The 17944-nt window shown below is 36.9% G+C and overlaps 1 protein-coding gene across 2 annotated transcripts in view; it reads right to left on the bottom strand.

The window, feature by feature from the left end:
• The window catches only part of capn2l (calpain 2, (m/II) large subunit, like), a 53983-nt gene that overhangs the window by 12164 nt on the left and 23875 nt on the right, over positions 1 to 17944 (bottom strand). For both annotated transcript variants that reach the window (XM_039737870.1, XM_039737869.1), the window contains exons 3-11: positions 15455 to 15573; positions 11470 to 11603; positions 9103 to 9271; positions 8522 to 8605; positions 6751 to 6836; positions 5939 to 6013; positions 3162 to 3322; positions 1997 to 2166; positions 1655 to 1666 (exon numbers count right to left, since the gene is read on the bottom strand). In XM_039737870.1, coding sequence (XP_039593804.1) covers positions 1655 to 1666; positions 1997 to 2166; positions 3162 to 3322; positions 5939 to 6013; positions 6751 to 6836; positions 8522 to 8605; positions 9103 to 9271; positions 11470 to 11603; positions 15455 to 15573 — 1010 coding nt within the window. The remainder of the gene's footprint in view (positions 1 to 1654; positions 1667 to 1996; positions 2167 to 3161; positions 3323 to 5938; positions 6014 to 6750; positions 6837 to 8521; positions 8606 to 9102; positions 9272 to 11469; positions 11604 to 15454; positions 15574 to 17944) is intronic.

Here is a 17944-nt window from a genome sequence, read left to right as displayed (position 1 = left end):
TGCATCTAACTATAAAGAATTTAGGAATCTTATTCAAGGGGCAAATCTGTTAAATTGCCCTGATGGTCCAATTACCACAGAGCAGAGTGACAGTAATGGCTGAGGACAAAAAGGATCTTTAGTTCAAATGACTTGGTGGTGGCTATGGTCCATGGCAGTGGTGCAAGCATGAGGACTAGGGTTTGATTTGTAAATATAAATGAGCGTAGACAGCACAAAGAGGGAACCTTATCACTGCCACATTATTTTAAGTATTATTTTTATAACTATTGTAGCGCTACTGTATAACTATTATATTGTAGCTCCACACTGGAAGGACTAGGGGAGCAAGCGTGGCCAAAGCATTACCTCCCCCGGGACACTAGATGGCAGCCTCCATGGGTTGCAGCGATGCCTCAGACTCACGCAGGGCTTAAATGGTAGTTGGAGTTTGGTGCAGCCCTTTTGGAATCTGCGGGCACAGCCAGGGGATTTGCTGAGCTCTTTTGGGCAGTTCTTCCACTACACCTGGAAGTGCTACCAGAAACTAGGTCATCAAGCACCTGGAGCACTTCCCGGTGCAGTATAAAAGGAGCCAGTAGCCACTACTTGAGGAGCCAGAGTCAGGAGGAGGAAGACAAAGCTTGACCAAAGGAGTGGAGGAGAAGAGAAAGAAAAAGAGGAAGAGAATTGTTTTTGCTAGGGCTGGGAACTGTGCAGTACTTGTGGGAAACGGGGGAAGCATTTCCCACGAGGTAAAAAGAAAATAAAAAAACAATGTGTGCGCCTTGAACTTGTGTCCCACACGTATCTGTATCGGGTTGAGGCAGCGTAGGTGGTCCACACTGTACAAGATTCATTCACAATATTACTTTGTACACAGACTATATGCAGGAAATCAACAATTACATCACAGATAATTTAACACGCTAGCACTACTTCTAGTGCCCACCAAGCACAGGCAGGCACCAAAGTGCAGCTCAGTAGAGTGTCACTGGTGTTGGGTCACAGGTTTACTTCAGAAGTGGGCCACTTTGCCACACAGGAGATAAAAACTATTACAATACAAGTATAGTCAGGTATATTGTATTCTACCGTGGAATGAAGAGGTACATCAGCAATTTGAGGTTTTACTAAACTCCCAAAAACTGAACTACTGTATCATGCAGGCATACTGTGAGGAATATTAAAAGTTTGGCGATGTGCATTGCACAGTAAAAAAATGTTCACAGAATAAGCAGTAGAAATGGATTAGGGTTAAGTAAGGCAACTGATATTAAACATTTCAATAATTTTAATTTACATGGCAAGTTGCACATTTTCAAATAAAGTATGAATTTCATGATGACTTACACAAAGGTTATTGGATAACATAAACCAATAGTTCAATCATATTTAAATTTTATATGATATGGACATATTAAAATGTACAGCACGAAATAAGTTAATCTCCTTTAAAATGTTTGCTTTCTTTCATTTTAGGGAAAGAAAATTACTAAACTCAAAGTACTCTATAAAATATATTCTATATAATAAATGTACTCTATATAAAAATACTCTACAAGTGTGCCACTGAGTTGGACCGTTCTGACTTATGAATGTCAAAAATGAAATTCTAACTAAGAAAACAGAGCAAACCTGAACTACAGAAAATAATTTTCTCATTGAGACATACCTCTTTGGGAATCTGTGGAAAAAAAAGAGAAATAGAAAACATTTTTTTAATTTGGCATAACATTCAGATTTAATTTCAAAGATAAGAATAAGGAATGCTAATATGATATAAATTAAAAAACACAGTGAATTAACATGAAGGCAACACAAGGTTAACATTTACAGTACATCATTTTAGACACTGTCTTGGATACAGCTGTGTCATCTAACTTTAACAAATTCTCCAATATGCAACAGCTTTGAGATATACAAGAAATATAAAAAATAAATAAATAAAATTACTGTCAGTTGTATTTGTTTTCTATCGAAATCTGTATATTAGCGTAACAGGATTAAACTGTACCTCATAGATAGCAAAGCCAATTGTGTGCATATCTTCACCCATTTTTCTTTGGCTCCTGCGGTTCTTCTGAATTAAGCCAACTAGGAAGCTGCAGCCCACCTCATTGTCATCTGGGTCATCATCTGCCTCATCCAATTTGATAACATATTGGGGGTTTGTCCAAAATGTGGCTAGAGGGGTAAAAAAAAAAAAAGAATAAATAAAGGCAGGAGGATTTGTATATCAAGAAAAAGCACAAAAGAAAGAGAATTTTTTCTTATTGCTAAATTTAAGAAGCCTTTAAATTAAAGAAACTTAAAAAGAAGCACTTCAACCAACATTCAACAGGGATAATTTATTATGTAAGGGAACCACAAGCTCTTCACATGATAAAACAAAGGATCATTACGGTCATGTCATGTTTTAATCCAAAATGTCAAAGGGGCAATGAAAATAACTACATTTGTCATGAAAGGAAATCTAAACTATTTTAGTAAAAACAGTCTGCTTTTGCTCCAGCATATAAACAAGCTGGTGAACAATTATAGCGCACATTAAAGTTGATTTCACACCAAAATTGAAAGTAACAGTTTGAGAGTGATATGTTCAGGAAGTAACCAATGCAGAAAACAAAAATCTAAAGCCTCAGTTTATGCCATACCCAGAAGATGCAGACATCTGAACACACATTTTGTCATAATGAAGGCTTATTTTAATAGCACAACGCCACACCCAGCACACATCACGTGTGGGCTTGTTGTTTTGTTGCCCCTGTCTGTACTAGTCCACACACACACACACACACACTGTATATACCACTGATATTGTTTTTGATATGAAATGTTGTTCTTACTGTGTGCACACGACAATTTGAAGTCAAATATAAAAGTAAACAAGCAAACCCTGTTGGCAATTCACAGATTCAGCTTAAGGTGGGATTTTAACAGGTTTGCAACTGTTAATCTTCATGCCACCCCATGGCTGCATTTGACTTTTTCATGCCTAAAAATGCTACTGTGCTTTTCGTGTCATACCCCCCCACCTAACCCCTTTTTCTTATAGATATGCTGGGCATAATAGCCTTAACACATTTTGGAGCAACATCTTCAAGGGTTGCACAAAAGCTAATTATCAAAAAACTGTCATTTGATATACTATTTTAAAATGTTGTGTAATCAGTGCATACTTGGATAGTTTCTGCAGCCACCAGCAGTTGATCCCCTTCTCCAATTCCCCTCAAATCTGGACAAATCCCACTTCTTGTATCTGTTGCTTGTTAGAGCATCGGGTGTTAGATTACAGATCTCCACACGTGAATAATGTCGTAGAAAATCGTTAAAGGACATCCTGGAGGGGATACCACAGAAATAATCATTCATTTAATTTTCTGTTCTTCATCATATATGACTTAAAAGTTCACTATCAACAAACTATACTGCAAAAAATGAAACCTAAGCAAGTGAAAAGTATTTATATCATGACATTAAATCTCGTTTTCCTTATTGTAAGAAAAATCGACTTATCAAAATAAACTTCTATTGACAATTACTTAGCAAACTAAGAAATCTTGTCAAGTAAATTTTGCTTACACCATTGGCAGATTTGTTTGCTAAATATAAGTAAAAAAAAACTCCCATTTAAAGTTTTAATTTTTTTATTTTTGCAGAGTATATTGTCAAAATTATTAATAAGTATTCTAATATATACCTCAGTTTATACAGCTGGCAAATATATCTCAGTATGATCCATCTACTTAAAAATAAATAATTTTGATATCATAAATATTTTGTACTGTGGCAGAGGTTTATATACATTTTGTATTATGTATATAGGCACAGTAATGACACAATGTAATGGTATTGCAGTTCTAGGTTACTAAAACCTAGAAAATGGCTAACGTAAGAATTTTCTGTTTGAAAGTAAAATTTGTTGTGGTAGCCACTTTAAATAATATAATATATATTGTCACTACACTGGTTGCCTGTGTCATTCAGGATTGACTTTAAAATACTGCTTATGGTTTATAAAGCCTTAAATAATCTCGCTCCATCTTATATATCAGAATGCCTGACACATTATATTCCAAATCGTAACCTCAGATCTTCAAATGAGTGTCTCCTTATAATTCCAAAAGCTAAACTTAAAAGAAGTGGTGAGGCGGCCTTCTGCTGTTATGCACCTAAAATCTGGAATAGCCTGCCAATAGGAATTCGCCAGGCTGATACAGTAGAGCACTTTAAAACACTGCTGAAAACACATGACTTTAACATGGCCTTTTTATAACTTCACTTTAACTTAATACTTATACTCTGTATGTTCAATTCTTCATAATAACTATTCATGGTGGCTCTAAAATCCGTACTGACCCCTACTCTCTTTTCTGTTTCTTTTTCCGGTTTCTTTGTGGTGGTGGCCTGCGCCACCACCACCTACTCAAAGCATCATGATGCTCCAACATTGATGGACTGTTAGCCAGAAGTCTACGTGACCATCATCATCAGGTCCTTCCATGAAAACCCAAATCCAAAGAGGACTGTTTGACTTATGTTAGGTAGATTGCCCAGAGGGGACTGGGCGGTCTCGTGGTCTGGAACCCCTACAGATTTTATTTTTTTCTCCAGCTTTTGGAGTTTTTTTGTTTTTTCTGTCCACCCTGGCCATCAGACCTTACTTATTCTATGTTAATTAATGTTGACTTATGTTTATTTTTTATTGTGTCTTCTATTTTTCTATTCATTTTGTAAAGCACTTTAAGCTACATTTTTTGTATGAATATGTGCTATATAAATACATGTTGATTGATTGATTGATTGAATATAAGACACTGCAGCCATTTGCTTCAATGTATTCCAGCTGTGCTCCAAAATCTTAAAGGTGTGCAGGTTAGGAGGACTGGAGACCCTAAAATGATCTTTTCTAAGTGTTTGTGTGTAGCAGACTGTGCAGGCTTTGAATTCCCACAAAACTTGAACCGGATTACAAGGTTAGGAAACAAGTGAATGGCTGGATAAACAACTATATAGTGAACAGAATGCAGATATTATAATGGCATTGCTTCACCATAAAAAGGGACATAATTAATTACATCACAGTGTGCTATGGAACCACAACCAAGAAGGAAATATTGTGGCTTGTGACTTCAGTTAAAAATCATTTGGTTTGAATTGCTGTCCTAAACAAACATAAATGTAATAACACCAGTGCCATACTGTAGAACTCCAAAAATGCAGTCAAAAACTGCTAAACCCTTTATGGTCTGTAAGACCCTTTAATATCATCAAAGCCTTGAGGACAAGGGTACAAAGAAGATGTAATCCCCCAATACTATATACTTGCCACATCTCCTTTAATTCCTTCGAACACTCCAGTTTTTCTCCACCATCCCCCAAGACATGCCTGTTAATGTAAGTGGTCCTGTGTGTGTGTGTGTGTGTGTGTGTGTGTGTGTGTGTGTGCACATGTAGATATGTCTCATTGAAATCAATGGCCCCCAGTTCAAGGCTTATTCCTCTGTCGTGTCAGAGTCTGCCAAGATATGCTCACTGCAACTGAAAAATGGATTAGGTGGAATTGAGAATGCATGTATAGGCCATTTTAACGGCGTGTTTTATCACATTTTATTAGTATTGAGAAAACAAACACAAAAAAATACCAACGAGCTTATGGAAAAGGAAAAGTTCTTTTTTTTTTTTAAATTCACACTTAATTCTGCATACAGAATAACTGTCAATTTGGTCAAGTGCCTACTCTTAATTATTAACCAACCTGATAAGACCCCCCAAAAAGGTCATACAAATTTCCCCTTGGGGATTAATACCAAATAAGGTTACCTCACTTCTTACATTACAAAAGAATTCAATAGATATACAAATCTGAGCAGTGGAGTTAACCATATCAGGTTTTGGGAAATACACACAAACACAAAATGTTTCAACAGTTAAATTGCACATCAAACCAACCTACCAGAATTCTCCATCTTCTGACCTGTTGCTCAGTCTGGACTTTTCTCCAGCACTGATCTGGCTCCATTCTCGTGAGCTGAAAAATGGATTGTTGTTTAAAATATTTTAAATAAAATAATAGTGTTTAAATCTTTAAACTATTAGCTTTCATAATGCTTAAAATATTATATTTGTTTTTAAAAAAATTTAGATTCTAAAAGGAGCCCCAAACAGAAATCAGCTTAGTAGAAATTCAGCCGAGGTACAGTGGCGTAACTTGAGGATTATTAAGAAGAATGCTAGGACTGCCTTTGGTCTCTATATCCAAGTTTAATTGTTTTGACTACTCATTACAACACACTATCAACATTTACGTGCAGAGTATTCCATAAAATGCTAAATATTATTGCTTCTGCTGTTCTGATTTGTACAGAGGTTATGCTAATGATCAAGTATGTAGAATAGAAATACAACACATACTACACAGAAGTAGTTGAAGATGTATAATTATTTGTGGCTCTGCACATTGACATCAGCATTTGTTTCTATAGACAAAGTGCATAAGAACAAGAGGACATCTTTTGAAAAGATTTTGAGATGTATATTAGAAAAACAAAAACCTTCTGAAATTGTTAATTCTTGTTAAGTATTTGGCAAATGTCCTTTGTATTCCCATTTTGAGAATAAATTTTAACTATGTGCCTTTTTACTGTACTTTTATTACACACACACACACTATACAACAACAGAATTAAAGACATGAAGCAACGGGTCCTGGAGTATGTTGTCTGGGTAACTATGAAACATTACTTATTATATGACATTTATACATACTTATCACTCCAGGGTCCGGTCCATTCCACCTGACCCCAGGGATTGCGGATTCTGATCAGTTTCTCAGGGCGTCCTCTATAATCTACCTAAAAAACATGCATGAAGAAAAGGTTTTAATGCCACACACATTAGTATTCTTCTCCTTCTTTTTATTCTGTGTTTATAATCATTGATGTTTTCAAGGATCTATACTGGAGTTTCAAGATAAAGACATTATCCTTGAAGAGCCTAGCAAAACCTTCTGTAACAGAGATGTTGAAAATCCGCATACTACACTCAACTCAAGTCTGACTGATCTCCCTTTGTTATTAGAATTAATTACTAATTTCTAGGCAGATATTCAGGAAAGTCCTCCCTGCGTGGAGTCTGCTTGTTCTCCCCGTGTCTGCGTGGGTTTCCTCCCACAGTCCAAAGACATGCAGGTTAGGTGCATTGGCGATTCTAAATTGTGCTTGGTGTGTGGGGGTGTGTGCGTGTGCCCTGTGTTGGCTGGGATTGGCTCCAGCAGACCCCCCTGTGACCCTGTAGTTAGGATATAGCGGGATGGATAATGGATGGATGGATATTCAGGAAAACTGCAAATGTAAAACAATAGCAGTGAAGATGACTGTTGCTTCTGTACGTCCATCCATCCATTATCCAACCCGCTGAATCCAAACACAGGGTCACGGGGGTCTGCTGGAGCCAATCCCAGCCAACACAGGGCACAAGGCAAGAACCAATCCTGGGCAGGGTGCCAACCCACCGCAGGACACACACAAACACACCCACACACCAAACACACACTAGGGCCAATTTAGAATCGCCAATCCACCTAACCTGCATGTCTTTGGACCGTGGGAGGAAACCCACGCAGACACGGGGAGAACATGCAAACTCCACCCGGGAAGCGAACCCAGGTCTCCTAACTGCGAGGCAGCAGTGCTACCACTGCGCCACCGTGCCGCCCTGCTTCTGTACATGACTAACTTTAATATTTTCGATTAGCAAGGGTGACCATTATTAGTTTATTCAAAATTAATAAAAGAACACCCTGCAAAGTCTGATTTTTGATTTCGCTTTGGTCAATATGTTAAACTACCTATATTCTTGTTAGTTTTCAAATCTAGGCTAAAACATATTTGTTTAGTCAGGACTACAACTAAATATTTCAAATTCACAATGAAATCAACACTCCCATCTCTTTTGTCTCTTCTTTTAAAGTTTCTATTGTAGTGTATTATTTTTAATTTATGTAAAATAATATAGACAACTTTCATTTTGTCCATTAATTATCTGATACTGACCAAAGACCTTTAGATTTTTTTTTTTTTAAACTTTATTAATTCTAAAGGTAATTACTTGGTTTTTTCGCATACCCCTTGGGGTCAGAGCACAGGGTCAGCCATTGTACAACTCCCCTGGAGCAATTGAAGGTTAAGGGCCTTGCTCAAGGGCCCAGCAGAGTAGAATCTCCTTTGGCAGTGATGGGGATTCGAACCGGCAACCTTCGGGATACCAGCGCAGATCCTTAGCCTGACTACTTTTCCTGGCGCTGAAATGTTAGAGGACCTTTTTCTTGAGTTTTAAGGCCCATAAATCTATAACACTGCTTTGTTACATTGCTCATTGTAAAATGTGCCATATAAATAAACTCTGATTTGATTGAATTCCAATTAGAACTAAAAAATAGCAAAATACATGGAAAATCAAACTCTGCCTCACTGTGATGGTCTCCAATAACACTCTGATCAGTTTTGTATTTCAGTTTACATGTACTGCACACAAATACCTCCTCTGCTCCAGTCAATGAGTATGCATGTCCTTTCACCAGTTTCTGGGAAGTTACTGCCTCTGTTTCAGCTGAACTTGTGATCTAAACAATATCAAATAAGCACAAAAATGAAAAAATGAACAGGATACATAAACAAAAAAAAAAAAAACACTTTTGCAATAAAGCACATTCAGTCTGCAGGTAAAATGAAAGAAGTCAAAACTAAAACTGAATTAGAAACCAGTCAATCTAGTAATTTCTTTAAATATTTTCATTTATGAAAGCGATCAGTTAAGATAAGCTCTAAACCCCAGTGAGCCTAAATTGAGTTTAAGAATGTCATATTTTAATTTATGATTTACTAATCATATATTGAATGTTATTATATCAGAAATTGCAAATACACAGAAAACTCCCTCTTTAAAAGGAAAGTAGGTAAAAATGTGGTTCAGTACTAAATTATTAACAAAAGGTATTTAAAGGTGATTTTTTTTCTACTTTAAGCATGATTATATCATAATTAAAATTAACTTCAAATATTTTTAAAAACTAATCCAAAATTTGTGTAATGATCATGTGACACATAAATAATTACTCACATCTATAGAGCAACCAAGAAGTGATCCTGTTTGCAGAGCTTTACTAATTATTTTAAATAGCTGGGGATGTGGCCGACGCAATTCATAAACTTCTGCAATTCCTCCAGTAAAATCTTCAAATCCTTCTGTGGTAGTTCCACCAGACAGAGCTTCATAGCAGCCATTCAACCTGGAAAACAACAACAGCAGCAACAAATTCATATTACCATCTACCCACAGCCCTACTTGATCCCAGTGTGTAGTGTTACTTACTGAAAGCTGGCACATGAGCAAGAGGACACTGGAAGTCACCAGTAACAATCCCAGGCATGTGACCGAGTTAAATAAATGACACTTGGGTGGCTTCTACACGGCACTTATACTGAATACAACTACGGTACTTGGTAAAACACAGAGAAGCATCAAGAACAGTCAGAAAGGAAGGGATAAAGCGATACCTTTTCTTTTTTTTAATTGTTTGAATTTTTCAATTATAAAAAGCTGTCATTTTAATGCTAAATGTTTTTTTAAGCTTTAATGGCTACTCTCTGGATATCTTACCCAAATATGCAGTATATTCTGCACTTCATTTTAGCTTGATAATCATGGATTGTAATTGTAATCACTTATTGTAAATAATCAAATCAATGTGCATATTAAACTTACTTTAGGTGTAAAACTCAACTAGACTATAAAATCTTTAAAATGTACTTTATTCTTGTTGACAAATGTCTTGTTTTGCAAGAAATAAGGATTGAAATGAAAATTACAGGCCAAACATATTTGTGTTAACATAAAAATGTGACTATTTTTCACTAGCTTTTGTCTCTTCTGAAACACCACTACGGAGCATATCAAGCAATAGATATATTGCAGTATAAAACATTATATATAAAAATATTTACAGTGATACCTTGAGATACGAGTTTAATTCCGAGCTGACCGAGCTCGTAAGTCAAAATGCTCATATCCAAAATCAATTTTCCCAATTGAAATAAATTGAAATGAGATTAATTTGTGCCAGCTCCCAAAAAAAAACACCCCAATTTTTTGTTAAATGTTTTCAACATATGAAAAATGTACTTATAATGAACCTAATACATAAAAGAGAATCTAAAGAAATAAACAGATGTTGGCTAAGCCAATTAGCGTATTGTAATGTTTTTTTTCTTTCACTTCACTTTTGCTTAACTTAATTTTCTTCTTCACTAGTTTTTTTCTTTTTTGCCACGCTTTCGTCACTTTCATTGGCAGGGCGTTTCAATAGAAACCTGTCCAAGGAGCTTTGTTTAGTCCTCCCCTTTAGAATGTTTCTGAAATGAGTTAGGCAAGTGTCATTAAATAGCGCCGCTGGATGATCAGCTGTAACTTTTTCAGGGTGTTTCTTTTCTTTAAAGTTCAAAACTTTTTCCCACATTGATTGCAAACACTTCCTTTATCTCACTTTAAAAGATAACCTCCTCCACGATACCGATCTCCTGCAGAACCCCCGCATGTTGCTGCGTCTGTAGTTCCATCAACTCCTCTGTCGTCAGTTCCTCGGAATGTGCGGGGACAAGCTCTTTGATGGCTCTTATTTCGAATTTTGCCTCGTAACTCAAGACAAAAAAAAAAAATCGACCTAGTGACGGCTCGTATCTCAAAAAAGTCGTACATTGGGGCACTCATATCTCAAGGTACCACTGCATATATAAAATTTATTTATATATATATATATATATATATATATATATATATATATATATATATATACACATACAGTATATATATTGTGGAGGATGGCCGGCTGTTTATCCCGGCCAATACCCCCAAGCCACCAGGTGGAGCCCTCCTTGCAGCATGGAGGTCCCCAGAAGACCAGCAGGGCATCATGGACAATGGAGTTTTTATGCACCGCCCTGCTGGATGCCATGGGGGCCACGAGAGGGAGCTGCAGGGAGGACCGAAGAGTTCTTCATGCCCTATGACCCGGAAGTTCGTCATAGGAAGAGCGACGGGCTTCTGGGGTGAGAAAAAGACTATTTACCCTGACCCGGAAGGAATAAAGACTTGTGGACTGTTGGGCAGAAACACCTCCGGGTCAGGGAGTATAAAAGGACTGTGGGAGCTCCCAGACAAGGAGCTGAGTTGGGAGGCAGGGTGGCTAAGCGTCTGGGAGTGGAGGATTGTGATTTATTGTATTGTTATTGAAGAATAGTGGAGTGGTGGTGCTTTGTGCACAATTATTATTATAATAAATAATTATTGGACTTTTTATCTGGTGTTTGACGTGTGGTCTGAGGGTACAAGGTGCGAGGAAAGCACCTAATCTGTCACAATATATACAGTATATATATATATATTTATATATATTATTATTACACACATAAAAAGTTAATTCTTCCTTACTTAGCATACGCCTTCTCCAACAGGGCACTCCAGAACTCATTTCCTTGGGCTGAGTGGACGAACACCAGCTCTCCATCCTTCACAGGTAGTCTGTCATCAATAACTACCTCAACCCATTCTCCAAATTGCCAGAACTACAAGAGACAAACATAAGCCACTAAGAGTGACCAATAGGCGGGTTTTCACATGCAGCATGAGGACAGATATCCAGGATGATAAGAGGAGAATGGTGTCAAAAGAATGCATTCGTAATTCTACTGATTCTTATATGCAGGTAGTCATCGACTTAAGACCTATGCATCTTACAACTGTTCGGTTAATGACCTCTACGGTATCTCATGGGCAAACAACAGTTTTCACCACGCCAGCTCCGTATGCCATGACTCATTCATCTTGATCTCAGTTTATTCCCTGCAGCGGTTTCAATGACGTTCAGTTACATTTGTCTAGAAAAAAAGGCAAATTGATCTTGATGCAAAAATGAAGGTGATCAAGCAGTATGAGGGAAGAAAGAAAGCTATTGTGATCGCACATGACCTTAAGTTATCCCATTGCGCACATGCTGTACTAGTGCGCTCTGGCTTTGAATCTGGTTAACCTCTGAAGCTTCTGCGTTGTGACTCACAATGTGCCACTTCGTGTGAACTGCCACAAAGGGGTGACACAACCATACTGAACTCTTTTATCTGTTACTGCTTATCATTAATAGGCTGAAATGTTAAAATAGAAAACATGAGTGCTCAAACTCTGCCGGTACAATTCCTCCTCTCACAATTAACACAACGAACATTGGCAGAAGCTCACACTGATGACGTAACATAACACAGACAAACAAAGGACTCATGAATCTTTTGAAAGGTTTGGCATCCATGGGAGTAACAACAAAAGAAAATAAAAAAATAATTAACTAAAAATGATAGAAAATGTACAAAATGTGCTAAGAATGATAATAAAAAAAGGATATAAAACAAACAATATGACTCAAGGACCTTATTTTACAGTACAATACATATGGTCAGATTAAATACATATACAGGTCTGTCTTGCGTCCAGACAGACTTACGGCTGGTCCGTCGGAACTGAACGTGATTGTAAGTCGACGACTACCTGTAGTTCTCTTCTCGACAGGCCAGCTCAAAGAACTTATGAGTAGCTCTAATTCATTTTACATCATCAGCTAAAATTAATCTGTTTGAACTAATAAATGCATATTTTTCACAGAGAAGGATTCTATCCTCACTTTCTTTGATGAATTCCCTGTTTTCCTCTTACACATGGATTGCTGGTATTATAATTGCTTTTCTTCAAATCAGCATTACTGTAATATTATTGCACTAGCATATTTGTAAAATTAAAGTCCTGTAAACCTGGACAAATGCACTGATGGTTGAAGTAAAAATTGGTACTGAAGGATAGGCAACCAAAAAAAAATTATTATTTGCTACTGCTATTTAAAAGCATCACTGTTTTGCAGATTGCTCTCCTTTCCTTTAGGGAATCTTGATGCGCTTTATTCATCATTACACCCTTGCCTTGTTATAAAACATTTTTTACTCAGGGTAGTTTGTAATTTGTGAATGTCTTGGTTGTTTATGTTCTGATTTATCTGTATATTTATTAAAGATTCATTCTTGACTTTAAATAAAATGTGAAGAGAATTAATGTGCTTTATTGTAATAAGAAAATATTTCACAACAGTAATGCTTAAAATCTAACAAACTAAAACAACCACAAACACACACACACACACCCTCACATACGCACACACACTTTACTGTGATTGAGAATGACCACATTACAGCTTTTTCATGTTTTAGCTAAATTTGAATATTAGATCCCTTCCTAAGATGGCCTTGCTTTTCAAATTTAAAATATAGCTGGAAGGTTTTTCAAAATATGCCTTAAATTTCAGCTTGTGTGTTAGTGCAGCCATTGATTCCTACAAAGGAGAAAAGACTGACAAGCGTGTAAGCCAAATGTAGCCATCACAAGTGTGGCCCGTAGTAATGAGCAGCATCAAAATATGGACACACTCAAAATATATAAACATAAATACACTTTAACACAGCGATAAAAAGGTGATTTGATTCCACCCCTGCAGCATTTGATGTATTATTTTTATTGTAACATATTTTATTCATTTGACCCTTTTAAACGTACCTCCTGAATTTAACGCATGAATTAGAGTGTCACTATTAAGCTCGTACCATGAAGGCCATGTTTTAAAAAGAAGCAATCCACAAAGCCCTCCACCCTGTGGTAGCCCACATGTCCATCAGATTCATGGATTGTAACAAACTGAATGCATACAACATTTCACAAGAAAAGGCTATCATTCCCATAATCATCAGATTGCAGACTGTAAATTGCATGTTTAAAATAAAAGCCCAGCTCCTAAAAAAGGTGTAACCTACTTAACAGTGCTGAACAGAAATACATGGCAGAAAAGAGCAGCAGCACTCCGAGCAGACTCTCATAAGTGCATTTCATAAGGTTATCTATAGACACCTTTTCCTGTGGCATGAAGTACATTACACTTACAGGTTTCTAGAATCCACTTGAGCACTGAACACACAATTACAGTAATGGCAGGAGACAGAAAACAGGGGTGACATCCTCCAAGTAAAGTATTTCCATCAAACTGAAATGGAGATTACACACCAAAAAATATATATAACTGGCCCATAACAGGAAACAAACAAAGTAATCTAACAAAAGATTCAGTGTTCTCACCAAGCACTGATCTACACTTGTAATACAGGTAAAATAAACACCTCCTTTTGTGCAACACTGGTTGAAGAAGTGTCAATGATAATACAGGCAGACTGACACTTCATGTTTAAAATACAGTTGTTGCAGTGACTTATCTAGACATACTGTTGTTATGTAGCACTGACAAGAAGTGGTCGAGAGTGTTGCTTGAACATTAACAAAGGTGTGGAGAACAGGCCATTCTCCCTCTGCAGTATTCAAATCTCTAAACACCTCCTTGATGGTTCCTATATTACTGCTGGGAGATAATCCACGTCTTCACATGTGAAAACTGCAGAAATATGCAAGTTTAGAGCATTTGTGTGCATATTCGTATTCAATGTCTGCATATTTAGTGTTCTTAAGACTTGTCACCTCCTCCCAGAATGTTCTTTTGCAACTAAAATACTGAAAGAACCTCTTTGGGCCATCATTTCCTTTTTCTGCTCCTTTTGGCTTTCCTAACATCCTTTTTAATAATTGCTCTCACAGCCCTACATTTACCGCTGTCTTGCACACATTATTCATCTGCTTTTTTCTTGGCAGCTTCTTTTTAATCTCCTTATTTACTAACTGCAAGTTTTCTATATAATCTTATTGTTTTTAAAATTTCGAGTTGAACCTGTCCTGCATTAGATGGAAAATGTTTTTAAACCTGTTAAGACTCTGTTTTGACTGTCTTTACACTTACAGATTCATCCTTGTTTAACACTTTTGGACTTTGTCATATCCGCTCAGTTTTACGTTTTGCTTATGAACTCTGGCAAAATGGCATGGAAGTTATTATATTATATACTCCCTACTTTCCACCTTAAAATTTCTTCCAAATCTCTGTATTATTCCCATCCATTACCTAAATCCATTGACTGTGTACATGGTTGCGGGAGGCCTGGAGTCCCCTTCACCAGAAGTACACATAACGCTGAAGCCCACCCTTGACAAGCAGCAGTTTGTTACATTGCATACATTCATGCACACCCATACTAGGACAATACTGGCCATTCATCAATCTGACATATTTTTTAGACACTGGAAAGAATACTTTGCTAGAAAGCCAGCTGACATTACTGGACAAAAAGACGACCAAACCGTCAGTTTGTCAATTTCAGGTACTGAATTGAAATGCCATTAAGACATACATAGGTGGGAAGAAAAACATGCAGAGAAGACAGTGAGGAGAAACAAATAGCCTATGTAACATTCCGTGTATTTATCAAACTGTGAATTTCCTGACCTGGAAATGAAAGATTCCAGCATATTTCTCCTGGAAACTTTGTCCATGTGGGACAACTCGTGCCAAAATTTCTTCATTTAACGTCAAAGATGCAATGGCAGCTAAGAGCCAACAGTCACCTAGAAAAAAAAGAAGGTATTTGGAAAAGATATTTAATTCGGCAAGTTTAAACCCAATAAAACAATTCTATACTTCTATTGACATGACCTCTTAATGTCATTTTAGGATTAGAGTAGCAAAAACCCACAACAGAATATAGAACTGTAGTTTCAAAGACAACACTCATTGAACATTTGAACCACCGACCTCTGAATAGGTACAGCAGCTCCTGCATGGCAAGGACTCCTCTCAGTCCCGGTGCTGAGTTTGCTGTCTCTAAACATACAGTTACTGTATATGATAGTTACAAGGGACATAGAATGTTATTTTCATTCTACATGTTTACTGATACCTTTTTCCTATATATATATATATTCATTGACGTTTATATTTGTTAAAGTTTTTCCAAATCTGTTTTTTTTTTTTTTAAAGTACACTTTTATAACATTTTTTCAGGTCATACTTTTACACACCACTGATTTACATTTGGCACCAAAATAAACGCATCTTTGAAGCCGTGAAAACAATCAGACCCTTGTGAGGAGTGGACTATTCCAAAACTACATGATTAAAATAACTTCAAGACTGAAAGCAATTTTACAGAAATGTTGCCCACCTTCATTAAAGCTATACTTAAATCTTTTTACATTTTTGAAAAAATGATGCCGTATTTTATTGCAATGGTTTATAGTAAGTCAGCTGTTCACATTCAATGTCATTTTAAATATTTTTTCCTTCAGCATCAACATTCCATAACTATGAGTCACCTAAATGTCTCTGTACCCACACGTTTTTTTGTGAATGCTGTTATATATAACCATGGACTCAATTACTACAAAACACAAAAGAAATGTGGAATTTTAATGTGACCTAATCCTACAGCAACACTGTAGACTAGATCAGGTCATTGTATATATATTCTCAAATTGTGGAGATCTATGCAGTTTGCTAACTATATTTTCTGGAGTTTTTTTTAAATAAACAAAACACACACACACACACACACACCTTCATAATGGAGGCTTTATAACTACCAGAAGTTTTGGAAAAACACAAGTTAGTGGCCAAAGCCAAAAGAGTACCTAAAACACGCCTGCTTTTCAGTCAAGCTATTCAAAAGGTAAACTGTTTTTGATCAAATCATAAATTACACAAATTAATACATTTTTATTTCTGTTGCACCTTTAAGAAATCTCAGCAAGTTTCATTAGACTGATGCAAAATAAATAACATGTTATTAAAGTTACATACTTCAGCTACTAAACATAAATAGTTTAGTCACTCATTGTCTAACTCACTCAGTCCACTAGACCAGGGTCTTTTTTTGGGGTGCTGGAGCCCATCCCAGCTAGCATAGGGCACAAAGCAGGAACAAACCCTGGATAGGGCACCAGTCCATCACATGGGCCAACACACACACACACACACAGACACACAAAGGGCCAGTTTAGAAACATTAATCCTCCTAACCTGCATGTGTTTGGATTGTGGGAGGAAACCCACCTAGACATGAAAACAACATGCAGACTCCAAGCAGGAAGGACCTGGGATGTGAACCCTGGTCTCCTTACTATGAGACAGCAGCTCTACCACTGGGCCACCATGCCACCCAAACATTTTGTTAAATATTCAGAAGCACATAAGGAACAATACTTCTATATAAAAGCGGTCGGGATTGTCCTTCCGTCCTGTGAGTGCTACGCAGGCGCGGAGTTTCACACACGCCCCGTCCATTTTGCAATGCACGATGGGATTTGTAGTTTCGTTTTTCCAGGTAAAAGATGATTTTCTACTCCAGACTGTGCGATATCTTCTTCTTCTTTCTTACTATATAAAAGCGTCGGGATTGTCCTTCCGTCCCGTGAGTGGAAAGCGTAGCGGTATTCTGCTTATCACAGACTTACTACTTGCAGCTTGTGGTACGAAGCGACATGATGTGAGTAGTGTTCTGGTGCTCCCATTGTTCCCTTGCTTTTGTGCGCGATGCACTGGAAAAATAGACAAAATTATGTCTCTGGAAATAATTAATGTTGATGGAGTACAAATGCCTCACTGCATAGTAAATACCAGAGGGTTTCAAAATGGGGACCTCAATATAGAAAAAAAGTTTAAATTTCATCACAAAAATAACAGAAACTACAAGTATTAAAGTAATACCGCTCAAATGTAATATAACCAAATTAATGAGTTTGTACAAAATATCAAATTGATCTACATGTTGAATTGCCTTAAGAAGTGGTCAACTTAAAAGTCCGTCGCCTTAAAAGGCGGGTCAGCCTAGTGGAAAAATAATTTTCTAAAATAATTACAACTGATCAAATCTTTATTATTTACTCAAACAAGCTTTTTTTTGCAGTTTTCATGTTATGCAATGCATTCAAAGTGTGCAAG

This window comes from Polypterus senegalus, chromosome 16, assembly GCF_016835505.1.
Source record: "Polypterus senegalus isolate Bchr_013 chromosome 16, ASM1683550v1, whole genome shotgun sequence".
NCBI classification, from domain to species: Eukaryota; Metazoa; Chordata; class Cladistia; order Polypteriformes; family Polypteridae; genus Polypterus; species Polypterus senegalus.
The sequence above is the reverse complement of the archived record's forward strand: the minus strand, read 5'-3'. Positions and strand labels throughout refer to the sequence as shown.